At 36.3% G+C, this 23,187-nt stretch overlaps 2 protein-coding genes across 2 annotated transcripts; both read left to right on the forward strand.

Moving 5' to 3' along the window:
- The first annotated feature begins 627 nt into the window (after positions 1-627).
- LOC121378150 lies at positions 628-3,970 on the forward strand. The gene is made up of 2 exons (XM_041506252.1): positions 628-940; positions 1,873-3,970. Exon 2 carries the CDS (start codon positions 1,906-1,908, stop codon positions 3,817-3,819), a length of 1,914 nt encoding a protein of 637 aa, XP_041362186.1. The 5' UTR covers positions 628-940; positions 1,873-1,905; the 3' UTR covers positions 3,820-3,970.
- Positions 3,866-22,671, forward strand: LOC121378149. Its single transcript, XM_041506251.1, has 8 exons — positions 3,866-5,306; positions 6,518-6,595; positions 10,167-10,343; positions 14,428-14,640; positions 18,461-18,490; positions 20,257-20,382; positions 21,318-21,444; positions 22,228-22,671. Exons 1-8 carry the CDS (start codon positions 3,866-3,868, stop codon positions 22,667-22,669), a joined length of 2,634 nt encoding a protein of 877 aa, XP_041362185.1. The 3' UTR covers positions 22,670-22,671.
- The last annotated feature ends 516 nt before the right edge of the window (positions 22,672-23,187 follow it).

Raw genomic sequence — 23,187 nt, forward strand, 5'->3', positions numbered from 1 at the left:
GGAAATGTATACATGACCGCCATTTTGCACTGTGCACACTATATTAAATGGTGTGTAATATTAAACAAAACTAAATAAACAAGTTTTACACCGCTGTCATTGTCGAAGTCTTGTCTGCTTCGCAGATTCATTGCATAAAAGTTTGGTGACATCATGTGACTCCTGTCACACTTGAAAAACAATATCCCGGTTTACAGGAGTAGCCGAAGAATGCCAATATTAAACTTTGGCATGCATTTAATCTCTTTACAATAGAAAATGGCATAAATATTAACATTTGTTGGTTGATTTTGAGAATAAAGTGAACAAGGTAAAACATTTTATGAAATGGATCGTATAATAATTAAAAAAAATTAAGAGAGTAAAAATCACCTATTACTATGTTACCTAACACATGCACAAAGTTTTGAAACATTTACAAATAGGACAAATGAGATCAAGCAGTATAGTAGGGCCATTCCATGGTAATGATTTAACTTTAAGCCAGGACGTGACATTCTGACTCTTATGATTTCCTTCACTAAAAATCCTTTTTAAATTGAAATGCAGTTTTATCATTTATAGACTCAATACATGTAGTAGTAGTAGTACAAGCATGTCGGGCCTAATTTAGTTTTTTGTAAAAGAAATTGACTTATAAACTGAAAAGTAAAATGTGCCAGGACGTGACGAAAATGGACATCACTTTTTTAACACTGCAGTCAATTCCAAAACTCTGCTCTCCTGATAGAATGTTTGCTTATTGAAATACACTTTTTAACACATTATCCAGTCTATTTCTAAATGCCATATAGCAATTTACTAAACAAATTATTCTTTATGATGTATTATTTACTTTTTAAATTACAGTATGAGCCAGGACGTGACTTTACGAGAAGAAAGCAATAACTAACGATTCCTGCAGAAAATGATCCTAATTATAAAACTCAAACTGCCCAAGGTAATATTCCAAAACAGGGCTCGAACTTAAGAATTTATCTTTCACAGCAATTTTTTTAAGAATTGCCATGGTTGAAACAGCCCACCTATGGCAATTTTGAGCCAGCTGTTGGTGATTATTTTTTTAAAGTGACATTTGCAGAAAATAAATACGACAGAAAGGTTATTTTGATGTATGTTAACATATTTCAAATGTGAAAATGTTAAATATTGGCAGATTATGTATACCTGGTTTAGATATTTTGCCATTGTTGAGGAGTTTTACAGATAATGCTCTCTACCTACGGCAATTTATATCTCAACGACAGCAATTGCCGTTGTTAAGTTCAAGTCCTGCCGAAAATGTGTCTACCTAGATATTTAATCAGGCACAGATTCAGCTGGGGCCCTGCCCTCCAATTTTTGGTCAAGCAATATATAATACAGAATACAATGTATTATCCTGTCAACCTTTAAATTCTATTTTCAAAAGCAACATGTTTTAATTCTGTCTGTCAGCCCCCCCCCCCTCTCTCTCTCTCTCTCTCTCTCTCTCTCTCTCTCTCTCTCTCTCTCTCTCTCTCTCTCTCTCTCTCTCTCTCTCTCTCTCTCTCTCTCTCTCACCCCATCCCTCTTTCCAAGTGTCAATATATACGTACATGTATGTAAGAAACAGCTATAGGTTAAATGTACTAATCAGGTATTGTTAAACAAATGCCAATGCACCATGACTGGTATATCAAAGGCCATGGTGTGTGCTATCCTGTCTATGCAATGGTGCATATAAAAGATTATTTGCTACTAATGAAACAAATGTAGTGGGTTTCCTCTCTAAGACTATATGTCAGAATTATCCAGTAACTGAGGATTATTAAATTAATGTGCTTTAGTGGTGTTATTAAACAAAACAAACTTTAAACTTTTTTGTTAAACAAATATTCCTTTCCTTTTCAGTTCCGTGTATAGTCCAGAAATTTCCTTTGAAATATGCAAACCCCAACCAAGACCTCCACTTGGTGTCGTACATTGGGTTGTTACAATTACGGCAACCCCCAAAATAGAAATCTTTGTAACAGTTGCTATCAGAAACTGTCAGAACGATGCCCCATCAGAAACTGCTCAAATTTTGGAAACAAAAATACTCATGGACTCTGCAATGAATGTTCCAAACGTTTCAGATTTTGTACAAAGTGTAAACGCTTCGGAAGACCACTCCCAGGAGATGACACTGATGCTCCTGTCTGTCTGTGTGATCAAAATTTGCTCAATCCAAATGAAGTCCGTAATGACCCTGTCAACGGAAACTGGAAACCATGCAAAAATTCATCCTGTGATAATGTGAGTAGAGACGAGGAACAGTTTGGTCTTTGTATGCAGTGTAGTGATCGGTTTGGATTCTGTAAGACGTGTTATGGATTTTTCTCTGCAGTCCCAGACTTTTTAATCAATGGTCATGTCTGCATTTGTGAACCGAAAACTAACACAAACAAACCCACAGATGGGGACAAAGGTCACATATCACTCGCAGGGAATACAGTAATCGTGTGTAAGAATAGAGAATGTACTAATTACGGTAGTAATAAAAATGCTGGTCTGTGTTATGAGTGTGCCGGTCTTTTTAAATTTTGCCGTACATGTCAAGGATTTCGTGTGGCAGTCCCAAGTAGTGTTTTTAATGAACGTTGGTGCTCTTGTGTATCGGCAACAAGAGATTCTACTGCAGAGATCACAACACAAGGATCTGGAACGAATTTGAATAACACTGAGGCGCATGTTCCTGCTCATGTGAAGAGTCCAGAAACATTAAGACCGATCCCGCCAGTAGAAACTAGTAATAGTTTGAAATATGGAATGTCAGAATTAGGCTATTCTTCAGACATTACACAGAGAAATCTGTCTTGTCGGGGTAACAGTGTGACTCAAAGGCCTGTTTCTGGTGAAGTCATATACAGAGAATGTTCAGAGTCTGATTGCCACAAAACGGGTTTAGAATCATTGGGAGGAAGGTGTGCCACATGTTATACACTTTTTAAATGTGTTGAGCGAAATGAATTAAAGAAGTCGACCCAGGTGGCACATAAAGAGATCTTGTGTTCTGTTCCTGAATGCAATCGACCTGTGTCTGCTGATCTGGATGGGAGGTGCTTGTACTGCCATGAGGCAGGCAGAAATGGTCCTCAAAGTCAGACCTCAAACTCGGGTTTACCACACTCATTTATTGAGTCTGCTCTTGGCCAGCAGTGTGCGACAGTGCCAAGTAAATGTACCACACCATCATGTGATAGACAAGTCTTCAGAAATTGCAAATGTTTTAGCTGTTATAAAGAGCTTGGAAAACCGTGCATTGTTGAAGGATGTCTGTACTTTGGTAGCCCTGACTATCACGGCAAGTGCAGCACATGCTACAACACAAATGATGTTACATCCACTTTCTCCATGCCGTGTTTTCCATCAGCATCAGCAAACATTACTAATGACACCCCTGTCACTAAAAAGGAATGTTCCACTCCCAGTTGTGGTTTCTATGGTCATCCGCAGCAATTGGACCTTTGTAGTGAATGTTTTCAGAAGCATTTATCAGCAGATGTTAATCCATCCAGGCCTTCTGAATTGTCCATCTCAAGAGAACATCAGAGTTCCATACCAGTACTAAGCATACCTTATGATTCAGATTTTACTTCTGCATGTGCAAGACTAGGACGTTTGACCATTGTGTCCAGTCCTTGTCAAAGTGAATGTGGCAACAGTTGCACAACTGACACTTTCCCTTACTGCATGGAATGTTTTAATACAATTTTTAAATCGATCAAGCTCAGCATTGATGTCTGCAAAGCCATTAAAGCAGGAAGTAGCTACCACAAATGTAAATGTATCGAGTCAATCAGGTCAGGCAATTACTAGAATTAGTATTCCTCCTGAACCTGCAGTTTTGTCAGCATTTAGGAACATGGATGAGAGTGCATCAATGAGTAGCATTTCTTCAGATCAGTTGTTTTCTTCATTAAATGGTGCTGATGAAATGAATAGCAAGCTGCCTTCAGATACAGTTCCTTCAACAAGTCTGCCTTCAGATACAGTTCCTTCAAAAAATCTGCCTTCAGATACAGTTCCTTTGGTTTTACTGCCTTCAGAACAAGCAAGTGAAATACAGACTTCAGGAACTCCAGAGCCATTGAATATCATAAAACCATTTGATACTGTAAGGTCATCTGGATCACATGTTACTCATTCTTCTTCTGAATCTACTCTTGGGCAGACGAATTTGACTATGCCTTTTAAATGTACTACGCCAAAATGTGTGCGACTAGTCTACAGAAATTGCAAATGTTTCATGTGTTATAGAGAGCTTGGCAAACCGTGCATTGTTGAAGGATGTCCATTCTTTGGTAGTCCTGACTATGAAGGTAAATGTAGTAAGTGCTGCAACGAAAATAATGCCTCTGTTTTCTCCTCAATGCTACAACTTCCATCAGCATTAGCAAACATTACTAACAACATCCATGTTACTGAGAAGAAATGTTCCACACCAAATTGTAGTTTCTATGGTGATCCAGAAAAGATGGGCCTTTGTACTTTTTGTTTTAATAAGCGGTTACAAGCAATGTTGAATCCAGGCAGACCTTCGGAATTGCCCGTATCAGGAGGACTGCCAAGTTCCACCCAGACACAAAGCATGCCTTTTGATTCAAATTCTTCTGTGTTTAATTGGAGGCCACAATTTACTGCTTCAACTACAGATGCTACTGTTGCAGGAGCATCCTGTGTGTCCAGCTACACAACTGACACTTTGCCTCCAAGTGAGACACGTTTCACCCAAATTGTGAATCAACCAGCATCAGCACCTGTATTTAGTGTTCCTCCTGCAGTGCTGTCGGCATTTAGGAACATGGATGAGAGAGCATCAGTGAGTAGCATTTCTTCAGATCAGTTGTTTTCTTCATTAAATGGTGCTGATGAAATGATTAGCAAGCTGCCTTCAGATACAGTTACTTCAACAAGTCTGCCTTCAGAAACAGTTCCTTCAACAAATCTGCCTTCAGATACAGTTCTTTCAACAAATCTGCCTTCAGAACCAGTTCCTTCAACAAATCTGCCTTCAGAACCAGTTCCTTCAACAAATCTGCCTTCAGAACCAGTTCCTTCAACAAATCTGCCTTCAGAACAAACAAATGAAGTGAAGCTTTCAGGAACACAAGGGTCAGTGAATACCATGAAGCCAACTGATAATGTTAGGTCACCAGACACAGTGAAGTCACCAAGCACAGAGAAGCCATCAGATACGTTGAAATCACCAGACAAAGTAAAGCTGTCAGTTGTCAGTAAAACATTTTCCAGATTAGAAGCAGATGATGTTATTTGTCTGTGGACTAAACCGATGATGACTGTAGGTGAGTATATAGGTTCTTCCACTTCTTGGGCGAGATTTAGCTTGCTTGAGGTGCTTGCATCGCAGGATCGAATCACCTCAATGGATCCATTCAGCTGATTGGGTTTTTTCTCGTACCAGCCAGTGCACCACAACTGGATAAAGGCCATGGTATGTGTTTTCCTGTCTGTGGGAAAGTCCATATAAAAGATCCCTTGCTGCATTAGAAAAAATTGTAGCTGGTTTCCTCTGATGACTGAGAATTACCAAATGTTTGACATCCAATAGCCGATGATTAATTAATCGATATGCTCCATTGGTGTCGTTAAGCAAAACAAACTTTAACAAACTATTTTACTTCCACTTCTTGACCATCTCTGTCTCTCCTCTCCCCAACCCATATATCTGTTGGTTTCTCTCTCTGTATCAGGGTGGGACGTAGCCCAGTGGTAAAGCGTTCGCTTGATACGTGGTTGGTCTAGGATCGATCTCCGTCAGTGGGCCCATTGGGCTATTTCTCGTTCCAGCCAATGCACCATGACTTGTATATCAAAGGCCGTGGTAGGTGCTGTTCTGTCTGTGGACTGGTGCATATAAAAGATTCCTTGCTACTAATGGAAAAATGTAGCAGGTTTCCACTCTAAGACTGTAATTAAAAAATAACAAATGTTTGTCATCCAGTAACCAAAGATTAATATATCAATCTGCTCTATTGGTGTCGTTAAAAAAAAACCCTCTTATTAATCTGTAAACAAGGTGAACATGTCTATAAACAAATAATTTTGTATATGGCATTATTAAGTTCTGCTACAGATCAAGTTTGTCTTTCGAGGAAATTTACCCACTTTTGTCAGAGTTATGGCCCTTGAACTTACCTGTACATGTAGGTTGCACAAAAATTAGTTTTCCAGACTGTTTTTTTGCAATATGCATCAAGATACTGAGCTGAACTTTTGTGTATAGCTTTGTTATTTTTGACAGAGTTAAGACTCTTGAACTTAGGAGATATAAAAATGTGTTAAATTCCAGACCTTTTTTTTGCGATGACTCCAAATATTGAGATGAAATTTTGTGTATAGCAAAGTTTGACTTTCATGGCATTTTACCTCTTTTTCACAGTTATGGCTTTTAAACTTAGAGATATGAAAATTTGTTGGGCCCGATAGTGGACATGTGCACATAAACAGGTATGTATTATTTTAGCAGTACTCTCCGAATGCTTGTCTATTTCAGGGCCAATACATCCAATTCTACAGCACTTTAGACCTTCCGGAGACACCAGTCATGTTTTGGGACCATGGACAGATTTCAGTAAGAACTATTTTTATTATGAATGTACATGTATGTTCATCACAGTGCATGTTAATAAATATTTCTTAGTGTTTGGCTTTAAATCTGAATGATAAAACTTCCGTGATTAAAATCCTATCTGCACAAGACAGAATTAAAAGGATGTTACACAAAGTCGTCATCCACTATCAGGTGCTCATCCTTAGGAGGACTGCCACTCCACTAGGACTGCCACGTCTAGGACCACCACTGTTAGGAGGACTGCCACTCACATAGGGTGATTGTCACTCCCCTAGGAGGACTGCCACTCCCCTTGGCCCCGTGCTTATAAAACTTTTGAATCTCAGACTCTATTAGAGTCTGGACTCCAATCTCATACTAGAGTCTAGACTCTATTGAGTTTTTAGATTGTACCCGTGCTTATAAAACTAGTTAGAGTCGACTTTATAGAGTCTCATTTGTATTTACCATAAGCGGCCCAAATCGTATTTCCAGTTAATTTTATTTTTTGTCGTCTGCTCTGCTGTGATAAAAATGTCACTGGAAGAAACACCCCTATGCTTTCGAAAAAGAGAAGAGGACGGTGGGACGACCACCAGGAAGAAATATTACTCCGAACGGTTTCTCAAAACTATAAAATTTTTGCATTTACATTCATTCACCCTTGCTACTAATGGAAAAATATAGCGGGTTTCGTCTCTAAGACTAATGGCGGAATTATCAAATGTTTGACATCCATTAGCCGATGGTTAATAAATCAGTGTGCTCTAGTTGTGTTGTTAAACAAAAAAAACTTTAACTTTACATACATTCAGGTCTATTTCTCACAAACTAAAAGTCGACTTGATCAATGAAACTTATTTTATAGTAACTTTTATGAATGTTCATCTTGATACATGTTTAAAAAAAATATAGTTTGCTTAGATAACATAATTTTTATTTTTATTTTAAAAATGGTTTTCCTTATTTTATTTTTTTCTTAAAGTGACAGACCCTAGTTTTTAAACACTACGACATATTTGTTTTTACTATTAAAGCTGTTTTCAATCATTTAAATTAGAAGTACTTACATTTTATTATTTCTAAAGAATATTAATTTCTGTACACCTAGTGATTCTGGTCATCCAGCTTCTTGTAATACCCCAAAATGCATTTTTCATAATTCTAAAAACGCACGTTCGTCTGAGAAGTAATGGTTATCAAGACAAGCTTTCATTATTTTTAGACTCTATTTTCTCAGTTCAAACAATACACACTTTAGCTTCTCACTGTTATAACCTTATCCAAAAGTGTAGCAGGTTTGTAGATATATAAATTAACTAAACTTAAGTGTCCAGTTTCAAAGGCTGAAACTAGAGTCTGCACCTTTAATATGCAACTGTGAGCAAGACCGAATACGTGTATGATAGCAGGGCTCGAAATATAGCAAGTGTAATGCCTGCTCTTTTTTTTTAAAGGGACATACCATAGTTTTTAAAACTTAAGGCATATTTTTGACAACTGAAATCATATTTTACTTAGATTTTATTATTTAAATCATCCATTTCTGTATATTCGACGTGTTTTTGGCCATCCAGGTGTTTTCAATATCACAAATTAAATGCATTTCTCATATTTTTAAAAACGCACATGTGTCTGAGAAGTAACAGTTATGGAGTCGAGTTTTAGTCTATTTTTAGAAGGTATTTCACCATTTCAAAGTCACAGACTCATGTTTCACTCAAAAGTTTGTAACTTTATACAAATGAGTTACAGGTTTGTAGATTTAACTAAACTGAGTGCATTTTCATTGGTTGAAACTAGGATCTGTTCCTTTAAAGGGACATTCATGAGTTTGCTGCAATGTTTAAGATGTTATCGACTAACCGAGACTTTTTAACGCTTGTAATTACATATCAAGTATATTTTTCTGCATAAAATATTAGTGCCTGTATATTAAACATGTTTTTGGTCGTTCTAATACTAGGTTAAAAAAAAAATTATTTCCTAAAAATGTTTTTTTCGTACGTACGAAATTATTTGAAGACAAAATCCAGTTTGGGCTTTTTACAAATATTAATGCAACCAGAAACACATTGAATATACAGACACTGATATTCTAAACAAGAAAATTTATTTAATATTTAAGTTTAATCTTAGAAATATTTTATTAGTCAGAAACATTTTACAATGCAGCAAACTCGGGAATGTCACTTTAGCACAGCATGTTTTCATGTTTTCATGTTTTTGCAAATTCCGTTTCATTTCCGTTTCAGAATACAATACGTAGGCCAATTAAAAATTTAAATAACACAAGTTGTGACAAATTAACATAACAGGCAGACAACGCTGTTTATTTTTATTTTTTTCATAATTCTTGACAAAATATTAATGTTTTAAGTTTTAAATGATAATAAAAGTACCTTTTATCAAATATATCATATACATTTTTTTTACCGTTTGGTCTGTTTTATTTACAAAACAAGGGTCCGAAAATTGACTGGCGTCAACATGCGGTGTTATTTGTTGTTAAATCAAAGTAGGCCTTAATATTAGTAGCGAAAAAATCAATTGAGTGCACTGTTTTATTCAACGAGGCTTTGTGTTAACAAAACTTAAACATTTATTTTTATCACCGCTTTGACAGTCTAACGTCGTCTGCAATGTGAAGTACATGTATGTGCATAACACAGCGGAAATAAAGTAACATTGCAACGTTCAGTCGGCCATTTTTTGCTAAACATTTGCAAACATATTTTGACTGGTTCCCGAAGTGGTCATTCGGTTTAATGTGTAGCGTAAAAATCAGTCTTCCAAGATGAGCGTTGGCAACAAACCGCTGGCTGAACTTACTCCTGAAAAAAAAAAACCTGTCCCAAGTTCAGCCAGCAAATGTTTCGCTAACGTTCGCGAAGTATTTAGTTCCCAACATGGCCATTTGGTTTACCGTGAAGCGTATAATCCAGTCAAGCGGATGTTTTTCCGTTCGGTCTGGCTGAATGTAGCCCCGGTAAATATGACACTATGTGTTTGCCAGTAGTACTGCACACAGACCAATCGTCAGTTTTACAGTGTGTGGCAATAGTAAAATGGTATTAATTAATTTTGTTTAACTTCGTGGAAAATCATAATTCCGTTTCACAATGGGAATTCCGTGAATTCTGTTCCTCTTCCGCGATCGCGGAAAATCACTGGGTCTAGCATTGAATGCAATTTTTGGCGGTTCCAGGTGTTGCAAACAACAATTTTCCTTCAGGGGCCCTTGAGCGGCCCCTGGACCCCGGCTGCAGTAAGCTTTTTTGTTCCAGCTCCTCTCACATCCCTGCATATAAAACAACCCTTGCTGCATGCTAATCGAAAAAGAGTAGCCCATGAAGTGATGACAGCGGGTTTCCTCTATCTATATTTGTGTGGTCCTTAACTATATGTCTTACGCCATATAACTGTAAATGAAATATGTTGAGGTCATCGTTAAATAAAACATTTCTTTCTTTCTTTCTTGAAAAATTGCCTGCAAATTTTTAGTAAATTTAGCAGGTGAATTTTTATTTCCTGAATAGGAAAGACATTTAGTTAAACCATGGAAATCTTGTTTTTCATTGTTTTTTTAAAGAGAACGTGCTGCAGTGTGGTAGAGTGAAGGAGACCACTGCAGGGGGACTGAACGCCAAGCGAATGTTACACTGTCTGTGTTCGAACCCATCACCTGAAGGCCTGTTTGAGAGTCTCAAGAAGACGATTGATGTTGCCAGGCAATCGTCTGTGGTCATTCTGCCTTTCTGTGTTTGTGGTAAGCTTAACCAATTTGTTAAATAGATAATAATACATGAGTGGCCGTTAGATACCATTTATATCACAACGAGTTGTTTTAAAATGTATCTAACGGGCGAAAACAAGTTTGATATGTTTTTAAACAACGAGTTGTGAGATAAATGGTTATCTAACGGACACGAATGTATTATTCTATTTCTTACATATCCTCAAAAGCCAGGTTTTATGCAAATTTTAAAATCTTTTTCAACTAAAAGTTATTTACAGCTGTTGCACTAGCTTGTAGCTAACTTATGTGTCACAGACACATGATTTGTCAGGTTAACTGTATGTCGAAGTGTAATCGATTTCCACTGTGTTGTTTTTCATTGGATGTATAGCACTGGTGACCTGGTCATCACCTAGCAGCAGCCAGTCGTATGTCTTGAAATTGTTAACACACGTACGTGTGTAAACAACCATGTGTTATAAAAAATAACACATGATATTCTTCTTCTCACAGGTGTGTAAGAAAGTAATGTTCAGGGATGGGAATTCTCCTCGGATCAGCTGTTTTCCTCATGGAACATTGTGTTTCCTTTCATTTTAATTGTCCTTTCTTCCAAAATGTGTCAAATGGCACACATTTTAACCTAGGATTTCAAGAATTTCTGGAACCCCTCTAGATTTCCTCTTTTTTTTACAGTTAATCAATTTCCACCACTGAATGTTATAGACACACTCGGGTAAAATATGAGCCTTATGTGTTGGCATGATGCATATACCCGGACAACCAACATATACAGTTGACAGTTTATGGAAAGAAAAATGCGTAATTTTAGAATTAATAAAAATTATGATTATTCCTGCTAACTTGGGGCAGCCATTTTTTTTTCGTTTTCGCCGGTACTCCAGCTTGGAAGGGAAGTGATGTCTCTTCCTGTCAACTCCTGTATGCACAGAGTAAACAAACGCAGTAATTTAAGTCAAGGCGCTTCGATTTGATCAGCTAGCCTGACTTGTACAAGGTTTGCACACGCTTGAAAAGGCCCTAAATTTAAAGGGTTGCCCTAAAAAGTCCCTATTTTGATGATCTAGTCCTGAAAAGCCCTATATTTGACGGGCAAGTTCACAAAAGACCCTAAATTGGGCCATATAAGCCCTGAAATCGATAGACATTTTTCTTCTTCCGGAAACTTTAAATAAATTGCCAAAAATACATCGATATCTACATTCATTTGTTGATCTCAATGCTCGCTCGAACGTTGGTGTGTGAATAATGTCAAAATGATAACAACAATTCATTTGTAAAACATCGTCAATGTTTGGTATTGTTCGTAGAAGGATTCATTTGTAACTTTTGTGGAGCGCATGATTGGTCATTCTAAAATGAAACACGTTTCATTGGTCATTGCAAATGGTGGACAGCATAGTTTTAGTCCCTAAATTTTACTTATATTGACCCTAAAAGTCCCTAAAAAGCCCCTAAATTTAGGTTTGAAATTTCTGTATGTACCATGTTGTAGTAAAACAGCACAAATGCCCTGATAATGTAATAAACTATTTAACTCGACATATTTCAGTGTGCATTAACAAAACAAAATGGGGTTACAGTATTTTTCTCTCTGAAAATATTAAAAGAAAAAACCCCATAATATTAGACCTATTGGTGCGTTTGTTTTTTCAGTTCCATGAGACTAACTCCTGATGTGACGTTTTAAGTATTAATTATTAAGTATCCACCAGAGGTCGGATTCACTGGGCTGGAGTAAAATGGCTGCACCTATTATGTATAATAACAGTCAACATTTGTACCGTTTTATTAATTAAACATGCCAATGCTGTAGTGTCGTTAACCATTCATTCATAAATATTATTGAATATGCATTCCAGTCCAAAAGCCTTGCCCAAGCATCCCTTTAATGTTTGTTTTGTTTAATAACACCACTAGAGCACATTCGATTTACTATTCATTCGCTATTGGATGTCGAACATTTGCTAATTCGTACTTGTATCTTTCAAACAAAACCCGCTACATTTTTCCATTAACGGCTAAAGATCTTTTATATACACTTTTCCTCAAGACAGGACAGCACATACCATATCATGGGGCACTGGTTGGGATGGGAAACAATAGAGAATGGGTCCACCGAGGTGGTTGGATCTACCGTATGTAGATCTAATAAAATGTTTGTTTTATTTAATGACGCCTCTAGAGCACATTGATTTTTTATCTCATCATCGGCTATTGGATGTCAAAAATATGGTCATTCTGGCACTGTTTTTAGAGGAAACCCGCTGTCGCCACATAGGCTACTCTTTTACGACAGGCAGCAAGGGATCTTTTATTTGCGCTTCCCACAGGCAAGATAGCACAAACCATGGCCTTTGTTGAACCAGTTATAGATCACTGGTCAGTGCAAGTGGTTTACACCTACCCATTGAGCCTTGCGGAGCACTCACTCAGGGTTTGGAGTCAGTATCTGGATTAAAAATCCCATTCCTCGACTGGGATCCAAACCCAGTACCTACCAGCCTGTAGACCGATGGCCTAACCACGACGCCACCGAGGCCGGTACATGTAGATATGACCCCTCTAACTAATTTGCATAATTTATGTGATGTACATTCCATGTGAAATATGCTGGAACTGTTGGAAATGTTTTCATGTTAAATACATTTATAGATATATATTTATGAATATTTATAAAATATACAGGGCTTCTCAGTGTTTCTGCCAGAAAGATATTTTTGGGTATGGCGCTATGGAACTGAATGCAACCACAGTCAACAGGAGGTATGGGGGGGCCTCCCCCAGAAAGAAAATAGGTTAAGTTTAGGGTTAGGGTTAAGAAAATCATACAGTAATGATAAGAGTAATTAATTTTGTCAAAAGGTTAACTTGAAACAAAAAATCAGCAAAATATTTGGGTATGGCATACCCGTTTTACCCTCTGGCAGAAATCCTACCTTCTAGATTAAGGTAGCCCCACTCCCATGGCTAGTAATATTCAATGTTGGGTTAATAAATAGCTACTATTACCATGCCTGACGGCTGCATGGTGAAAACAAATGGTCAAATGCTGCATTTAAGTCTTATTTTGTAAATATGAATATCCTACCCCAGCCCCATCCCCCAATTTTAGTTATTTTAAGCTCTATAACCCTCTTTAGGTGATATATCCAATTTTATTATATACATAGCAATGAAATATATAGATCTACGGAAACCATAAAAGTGATATCCGGTGAAAAGTCATATTTTCACTGTATTTTAGCTACAGTGAAAATATAGAAATCGTATTTACTTTTTTGTAAAAGTGCATGATTAAATTATCTCCCTTTGTCTCGTTTCTTCGTATTTAAATTCGATGATTATCAATGCATCTGATCGTATTTGAAAAATAAAAAAATGCAATTTAAACAACTGTACCTATAAAAAAAGGGATACGAAGTGCAATTACGATAAAATATCTAAAACGAATTGAAAACGAAGCTAAATAATGATGACACAATGTAGTGTCATTGAGTGTAAGTTTAAGAAATTAACGGCGTTCGAATAGTTTTGTCTTTGTGACAGTTTTTGGAGGATCTCTTTGTCAGGTATGTTTGCACAGCAGTATTGTTAAATAAATGTTAATAAAGATAATTTTTATTTAAATTTCCTTTTAAAAGTCTATGGTCAAGTAAATTTTCTGGAAAAGTTCCATAGGAAGAAATATATCATGGCGTTACGTGTTTTCGATAGGATAAGCGAAAAATATTACCAAAAAGTGAAAGATATTGTCAAAAATGAGGAAAGATGTATATAATAAATAGACCATTTCATGTTGTGTTTTTGTGAATACGATTTTTATGTCAACTCGTGATGTGTAGAAACCATATTTTCACTCATTGCTTCGCAGTTCATGAAAATATGGTTTCCACACATCACTATCGTTGACATAAAAATCGTATTCGAAAAACCCCATGAAATAGCCTCTATAACTATTAGTAAAATTGTATTAACATAATCGTGGCTCGTAAATTTTTAAAATCACTGATCCCATGGCTAGTGGATTTTATAAAAATTCTTGAAGCCCTGATATATACATGTAACATTAATGTTTGTTATTTACTTGTAGATGTGATGTATAACAATCCTCGTCCGTTCGTCAGTGCTTGTCTCAAACTGGTGTGGGACTTGCAGAAACAGTCCCAGCCCCAGTTCCAGTCCCAGTCGTTGAAGAAGGTCATTATTGCTGTTGGCAACGAGGAGACTGAGGATCTGTTGAAAGGAATTATCGACGAAAAGAACAAATTGAAGAGACTGTCGGGTTTTGGGAATCAGAAAGGCGGTAGGTAGGCCTACAGGTCACAACACATTATTTTGTGTTCATATTGGTTTAACCTTCTGACTATTGGATTCATTTTTGATCAAATCCACATTGAGGAGGTACAAATTTATATCTTTTACTGACATATTTTTTTCACTTAAAGGACATTCCTGAGTTTGCTGCATTGTAATATGTTTTCGACTAATAAAATATTTCTACGATTAAACTTACATATTAAATATATTTTCTTGTTTAGAATATCAGTGTTTATATATTCAGTGTATTTCTGGTCATCTTAATATTTGCAAGAAACCCAAACTGGGTTTTGTATTCAAATAGTACAAATATTACAATGATCAAAAACACTGTTTAATATAGAGCCACAAATATTTTATGCAGAAACACATATTTGATATGTAATTACACTCGTAAAAAGTCTCAGTTAGTCGATAACATCTTAAAAATTGCAGCAAACTCAGGAATTTCCCTTTAAATCTTTTATAAATACAGTCAAAATAGAAACAAATATTCCTTTAGATGATTCTCCTGTTCAACAAAAACTTTGTTCTATCAGAAATGGCTCGAAACTATATTATTACACACTTGTAACCTCTGAAAATCCAAATTCTACAATATCAAAATGGCAAAATTATTTTATTTCAGACCTTAATTGGCACACTATTTATTTAAAACCATTTCTAACCACGCAAGAAATAAAACTTAGATGGTTCCAGTATAGAATAGTTCATAGAATATTAACTACTAATAGTTTCGCATATAAATTAAAATTAATTGACAGTGAAATGTGTACGTTTTGTCATGAAGGAAAAGAATCTACATGTATAGTGCATTTATTTTGGGAATGTAAAATTGTTCAGAACTTTTGGAATGATTATTTAAATTGGTTATCAAACTAATGTAAACATATATGTAATTTAAAGCTTTTTATTACCCCAGCGGTCACTCATAACAGGGAAAATAAAAATCATAATTTCACACTGATAAATTATCATGCATTGGTCTAACGAACAATACTATTGGACAATTTGACGCTTACAAACCAATGACTTTGTCGGTATTAAATATGACGTCATCACGATTTGACAAACACACAAAATGACGTCATGTAGTTTAAAGAGTTTGCCTTTACGGGTCTCTGTTTTTGGTGTTAAATTAATAACAAAATATCATTTTAATGCAATTCATTATAAATTTGGAAGCAGAATAAAGAGAACTTGTGTTTTTTAAAATTATCTATGAACGTGATTAAATTACAACATTATAGTAATTCTCAGAACAGTGCGTAAAGTGGTTTACATCGTTCCTATACAGGTTGGCCTTCGTGCATGTGCATCGAAATTAAAGGCTTTTAGAGAAAAATAGCTGAGGTAATAAATAGAATAACAAACTCGGTACCAGTTATTATCAAATTTATGTTTCTCGTGAAATAATTTCATTTGTCACTCGCTAAAGCTCGTGACAACTGAAAATTATTTCACTCGGGACATAAATTTGATAATAACTGGTAACTCGTTTATTATCCTCTATCTCTTGAGCTAGTGATATTTGGATGTAAAGATAATATTAAAACAGATAATGTTTTTGACCTGCTACTATTATTAGCTAAATATTTTATATATGAATGTAAAGTGCAAAGGGTCCAATTAAATATTATACACTCCCAAAACGAAGCTAAACAAAGATATAAAGTAGAAAAATGTATTGATCTTAGTAAGAACAATCTTAATAAATTCTTCACCAAGTGGTCAGTGTATTATTCTCTCTTTGAACAGACCTAATTTTTGTAACTTTCCTTATGCATCGTCTTGTTCCCAGCGGTCCACGCATTAATATTGTAGATACATACGTATGGGTGTGTATGTGTGTATATATATATAATATCATGTGCATATTTTAAATATTTATATACATTGTTCACAGAATGGAAAAGGATGAAAGTGTATTGTTGTTTTTTTGCGTGAGAGAAAGATAAATGGATAGCTATAGATATATAGTGAGAGAGAGTGAGAGAGTGAGAGAGAGAGAGAGAGAGAGAGAGAGAACCTGTCTTAGCGGTCACACAAGGGAGTAGATAAAAGTGGCCGCTTAAGACAGGTGACTGCTGATTACAGGTTGCCACATATATAGTCTTTAAAACATTTGTTGTTTCTTGTTTTACTGTCTGTACTGCTAATCAATGGATGTGTGCTTTACAGTTGACTATAAATCAACTTTTGACATGTCGTCTCCTTCAGAAATAATGCAAATGAAATGTATTAAATTAACCGTTCGCAACAAGTTTGTTTTCTTTTTCCATTTAATTATTTAATTCCTACTTCATGCGGTGTATTGTCATAGTAAGTGAATCTACAAATGTCAAGCGTAGCCTGCCCAGAGGCAATTAGATGCATTCCAGAGTCATACTTTCTTAATTGATACATAGCAGGGCATAAAATTTGGCACGAACTATTTTGTTGTTCGTCTATTGGTTATGCAAAACCAATATCAACATAAACGATGAATCGTTTGTGCAAAAGCTGTATTCGTTTGTCATAAAATGTATTTTTTTTTTAAATCCCTCATTTTGGAAGAAAATAAGCCTACTTGGCCGGTGTGAGAAAGATACAATGTAACCGTTTGAAATTGGCATCGCAATCGATTCAAAGTCTGCACCGCGGTAATACAAAATCGGAGCTGTGTTTAGAAGTCTAAAAAAAAATTAGTAACATAGTTGCGCACGTTCCCTTAGATCATTTCGCTACGTACACAAAATCATATTATGCTGTTCGGAAATTAAAGAGACTCGTGAGTTTCAGCCATAGCAAGAATTCCGTGTCCCCCTTCCCCAACAAAATAATCATGTATCCTGCTTTTTTCTTGATTTTTTAAACACTATCTTACCTTAAACATGTTTTAAATGTAAAATACTACACGCATAAAATTATTCGGGTTTTCCTAAAACTTAATTATTTCAAATTTCGTTTAGCGGTTGGAAGAAAAATAAATTGCAGTGTACAAAATTTGGCACAAACGATTTTATCGTTCATCTGTAGGTTATGCAAAACCAACTGAATATCAACATAGACGAATCATTCATGCAAAAGCTGTAATCACTCATCAGAAAACCCAAACAAACGTGTGTTGGCTAATATCATCACTGTTTTGGAAAACTGCGTGCACTGGGAAATCCCTGACCTTAGTATACATCATATGTGCTTGATGGTAATGTTCTAACCAGCTTTTTCTCCGTCGTTCAACGTGTCCAGCTATTTCGTTCATGACACCGTCTACTTTCGTTATAAAATGCTACCTGCGTTAGCACGCCATCAACATTTTAACAATTCGTTTTGTGTGCACATTTAATTTAGGACATCATTGACTTTGTCATGACTACATGGTTATGAAAAAATAAATTATTGGTTACCTGAATCTGCTTTTGCGTAACCCATAAACATCATAGGCTTACAGGCTCTCATTTTTTAAACTGGGGTCGGGGGTATGGGTAAGATGTACTTGCAATTCTGAAAAGCAGATAAAAACTACATTATATTAATAAATTATGGTGCACATGAAACGGTGAAACATGTATATTAAACACTGTCTTGACCCTCTGTCGGTATTAGGACATTACAACAGCCTAGAACACACATATATAAAACTTTAAAGTCAAGGATGTAATTAAGTTTCTCCCCAGCATTTAAAGCATGGATACTTTACTTAAATCTGAAGTCTGAACTTTTAATGTTTTCTAAATGAATAAATCAAGCCAAGTATAATCTCTCCATTTATTTCTCTTTTTAAACAGGATGTATACACATTTTTTATTGTTGTTTACTTTCAGTTTGCAAGTCTTGCAATAGAAAATCAGTAGGTAAGGATTGTATGCATATTTGTCTTAGCATAATGACACAGATAAATATCTTCTTTTTCATTCATTGAAGAATCAGTTAGTCTGTGTTTGTAGTTGTAGTAATTTCCTCCACGAGTTGAAGCATCATTCATTAAAGGCATGCTGTCACAGATTTAGGAACCTTTTTTCTCTAAAAATGGATAATAAATGAAAATTACATTAATATTTGGAAACCAAATCTAGCTATCGCATCAGCTTAACTGAACCTGTTGACAATATTAGTTTTTGAATTATATAGACCATTGCCATAATTCAATTATTTTAATGAAATATCACTAATAAGTATGGTGGCTACGAAGATGGTTGAATAAAGTACATTTAGGGACAAATCAAATTTATATATTTTTAGGTAATACTTTGTTAGGCTGTTTAATAGGTCTGTGGTCTGTGACAATGTGCTTTTAAGGTTGTATACATGTACTATTTCCTCCATGAGTCAGTTATTGTTTTTCAAGTAAAGTTTCCTCCATTTCTTCGAAGCAGTTTTCTGCATGAGTCAAAGCATGTGTAGTATTTTCCTCCACGAGTCAAAGCATCAGTTATTAATTTTTATATACGGTAATTTAAAATGTTCACTATCTGTCAAAACATCAGCCATTCTGTATTTAGATATCTAGTAGTTACCTCCTTTCCTCCAAAGTAATTTTCTGCATAAGTCAAAATGTGTGTATGTGTAGTATTTTCCTTCACAATCCAGTGCATCAGTCAGGTTGTTTACAGGTATATAATTAGTACTTTTACAATGAACATGCTTACAACAAACTACTGGTTAGAACAAACTGATTGTGTAATAAATTTCATGTTTTATTCATACATACAAGGTTCACATACATGTATTTTGTGACCACATGAATTGAATTTAATACTATAGTGGGGTGGGACGTTGCCCTGTGGTAAAGTGTTTGCTTGATGCGCGGTCGGTCTGGGATCGATCGCCGTTGGTGGGCCCATTGTGCTACATGTATTTCTCGCTCCAGCCAGTGCACCATGACTGGTATATCAAAGGCTGTGGTATGTACTACCCTGTCTGTGGGATGGTGCATATAAAAAATCCCTTGCTGCTAATCAAAAAGAATAGCCCATGAAGTGGCAACAGCGGGTTTCCTCTCTCAATATCTGTGTGGTCCTTAACCATATGTTCGATGCCATATAACCATAAATAAAATGTGTTGAGTGCATTGTTAAATAAAACATTTCCTTCCTTAATACTAGTAACAAATAATCATCTTTAGTTATTTGAAGGTCCTTAAGGGCATATACCAGTAAAACAAATCCTATAGATGACAATACTAACACATGTGGCTAAAACTCCTACCTGCAGCGTATCAGTCGACATAAACACCATGGATTAAAATACTACCACTTCTCACCTTTAAATCAGAATAAATTTGGGGTGAAGCTGCTCATTTCAGAGATAATGGGTAGTGTCTTGACTACCCTAGTTACGCACAAAATTTGAGTACTTATTTTTACAGGTACCCCATACATGCTTCAAGCAAAAGGCTACTTGACACAGTGGTACTAAATGAAATAAAATTGCATACATATTTTTCCCAGTTGATTTTTTTTTTTTTTTTTTACAACAAACACACTCGCATTTATCAACAATGACAGGACTTGTGGTATTTGACCCAGCCTGAAGTTATTTGTTTTAATACTGCCTTAAAAGATCCATGATTTTGCTAAATTTTAAGCCTTTTAACAAGACTCTTCTTTCTTTTTTTCAGCAAAGCTGGGAACTTTGTCAAGAAATTGCGATGAGGATTGTCGCTGGTTTTGTGTCGATTGTCTCAAACGATCACATGAAATACCTCTTTTGTGTACGCTACATGGACCTTGTCTATCTCCCATTGGTAAGCAGATTAAGACCAGTCCACTGAAGTATAGGGGGAAAGTGCCTTAGGTTTGAGGTCGGGTTAAGTATTCAGTAGAAAAGAAAACAATCAAAGTTTTCTTCATTTCAAAACACCATTTTCTGGTTTACTGTGATATGTTTTGATCTGTGGATAAACACATTTGGAGTTCTTCCTTGTAGGGTTGTATTATCAAATGTGCTTTTCTGTCAGTGGAAAAGCAAATAAACTCTTTAAAAAAAGTAGGGGAACCTGAAATATTAATGTTAATATCAACTTTTAGACCGAACATACGTTTTGACCACAGACATCCTAGTAAAGAATGTTCAGGTCTGTTTTATCAACACATCAAAAGACATTCCATAGTTTGCACATGCATCACGCAGTTGCCCCGTACACGTGCGTGGGGTGTCATTCTCGATTTTTATAATTTCCAGGAAGGTTGATTAATCACTGTGGAGCTTTATTTCTGTCTAATCTTTTTCATTTTGTTCATCATACAGTTGTTATTGTTTTGTTTTTAGTCATTTTTATTGCTTGAATTTGCGATTTACTGATAAAAAAAATTTCAACTTTCAAATTTCACATCTGACCCCAATCGTCTTTCAAGATCTTTGGTGGTCATAAAACCTACTGATACTGAACTACCGGTTGTAATGTTTGCCTAATTAATTCACTATTATCATATAACCATTCCCCACAGCTAATATACTTTACAATTTTGGGAATTGTAAATTCTTGTTATAGTTCCCCTACGTTTTTTTGAAAAATATATAACATATCTTTTGTTGTTTCTCACGAGAAGTAGACTTTGTAATGGCTGTCATTGAGTGACATTAATCCTCCTTGAATGAACAGGGTTCGAACCGTCGTTCACCAAATCATTAATTGTGATATGAAGTTAAATTAATTTGGAAGATTATTTCTGTTTGCAGGTCACGAGAATACCTTTGCCTTGTTGATTGCTGGTCAGGATGACAAGAGAGAGAGTGCGACAATATTCATCAGGGATACAAACTCTATTGCTGAGGCCCTCAAAGATTCAGATATCATTGGAATAAGGTGAGAGATCTCACTAAGATTCAGATATCATTCGAATAAGGTGAGAGATCTCACTAAGATTCAGATATCATTGGAATAAGGTGAGAGATCTCACTGAGATTCAGATATCATTGGAATAAGGTGAGAGATCTCACTGAGATTCAGATATCATTGGAATAAGGTGAGAGATCACACAACGATTCAGATATCACTGGAATAAGGTGAGAGATCACACAAAGATTCAGATATCATTGGAATAAGGTGAGAGATCTCACTGAGATTCAGATATCATTGGAATAAGGTGAGAGATCTCACAAAGATTCAGATATCATTGGAATAAGGTGAGAGATCTTACTGAGATTCAGATATCATTGGAATAAGGTAAGATATTTCAAAGATTCAGATATCATTGGAATACGGTGAGAGATCTTACTAAGATTCAGATACATGTATCATTGGAATCATTGAAATAAGGTGAGAGATCTCACAAAGGTTCAGATATCATTGGAATAAGGTGAGAGATCTCACAAAGATTCAGATATCATTGGAATAAGGTGAGAGATCTCACTGAGATTTAGATATCATTGGAATAAGATGAGAGATCTCACAAAGATTCAGATATCATTGAAATAATGTGAGAAATCCCACAGATTCATTGAAATAATGTGAAAGATATACACAGCTTTGACACATGTGACCACAGCTTTACAATTTATTTTCCTGTCCACCTCCACATCCTAATCCTTGTCTCTCCAACCATGACAGCTGCTTGTCCCTTATTATTTTAACTCTTTTTTTTTTCAGAAATGAAAATCTTAAAGTGATAACAATACCACAACCAGGAGATGTTGATGAGAAGATGAAGGACAAAGTGATAGAAGCATTCCAGGCCCTTCGTATCCGAATGCAGGGAAAAGAGCACACATTCTTCATTCTGTACTTCTCTGGCCACAACAGTCAGAAATCCCTTCGCCTCGGTGGTCGCCTCAACCGAATCAGTCCCAAGGAGCTGAGGAAAGAGTTACGGGCCTTGGATGCCGATAATATTCTCATCATTCTGGACTGTTGTTACAGTGCTGGGGCTGAACTGTCCACTTACGATGACGAGGATTTTACTACGTCCATTGGACATGTCGAACGCACGGATAGCGGAAGTTTTGTCCTGGTGCCTAAGCTGTGGAATTTGCGCAGTAAAGATGATGATGATGATGATGATGATGATGATGATGATGATAGGTGCTGCTGAAGCCAAAAGGGACGTCACGAGGGTCAAACAATGGGCGTCCTCGGTCGCTGCGGAACAGTCTTTCTTTCACCCCCAGTTGAAGCAGAGTTTTTTTACCCACTCTCTCCTGGAGCTGCTTAATGGACGTTGTCCGGCTAGACTTGGGAAATGCGATGATTGCGTGCGGTATCATGCTGCCGCGGCTGATGCCGAGTTCGTGTACCTGCAGAACCTGCACCAGTGCGTTGGAGAACACGTGGTCAGCATGGTAGAAGGTCACCGTGAGGAACAGCATCCTCAGTTGTCTGGCACTGATGAGGATGACATCACCATTGCATTTCATTTGCACAGTTAGAGACTTTATCCGGCTGCCAAGGGTCAGGACGTAGCCCAATGGTAAAGCATTCGCTTGATGCGCGGTCGGTCTAGGATCGATCCCCGTCGGTGGTCCCATTGGTCTATCTCTCGTTCCAGCCAGTGATCCACAACTGGTGTAACAAAGGTCGTGGTATGTACCATCCTGATGTACCATCCTGCCT

The sequence above is a fragment of the Gigantopelta aegis genome, chromosome 7, assembly GCF_016097555.1.
Source record: "Gigantopelta aegis isolate Gae_Host chromosome 7, Gae_host_genome, whole genome shotgun sequence".
NCBI classification, from domain to species: domain Eukaryota; kingdom Metazoa; phylum Mollusca; class Gastropoda; order Neomphalida; family Peltospiridae; genus Gigantopelta; species Gigantopelta aegis.

What these genes read in the sequence shown, in the direction of transcription:
- LOC121378149 (XM_041506251.1), top strand. Translation starts at nt 3,866, where the DNA reads ATGGATGAGAGTGCATCAATGAGTAGCATTTCTTCAGATCAGTTGTTT. An exon ending in TAAACCGATGATGACTGTAG is followed by an intron (nt 5,307 to 6,517) that starts GTGAGTATATAG and finishes TGTCTATTTCAG; the next exon opens with GGCCAATACATCCAATTCTA. An exon ending in TCTGCCTTTCTGTGTTTGTG is followed by an intron (nt 10,344 to 14,427) that starts GTAAGCTTAACC and finishes ATTTACTTGTAG; the next exon opens with ATGTGATGTATAACAATCCT.
- LOC121378150 (XM_041506252.1), top strand. Translation starts at nt 1,906, where the DNA reads ATGCAAACCCCAACCAAGACCTCCACTTGGTGTCGTACATTGGGTTGT.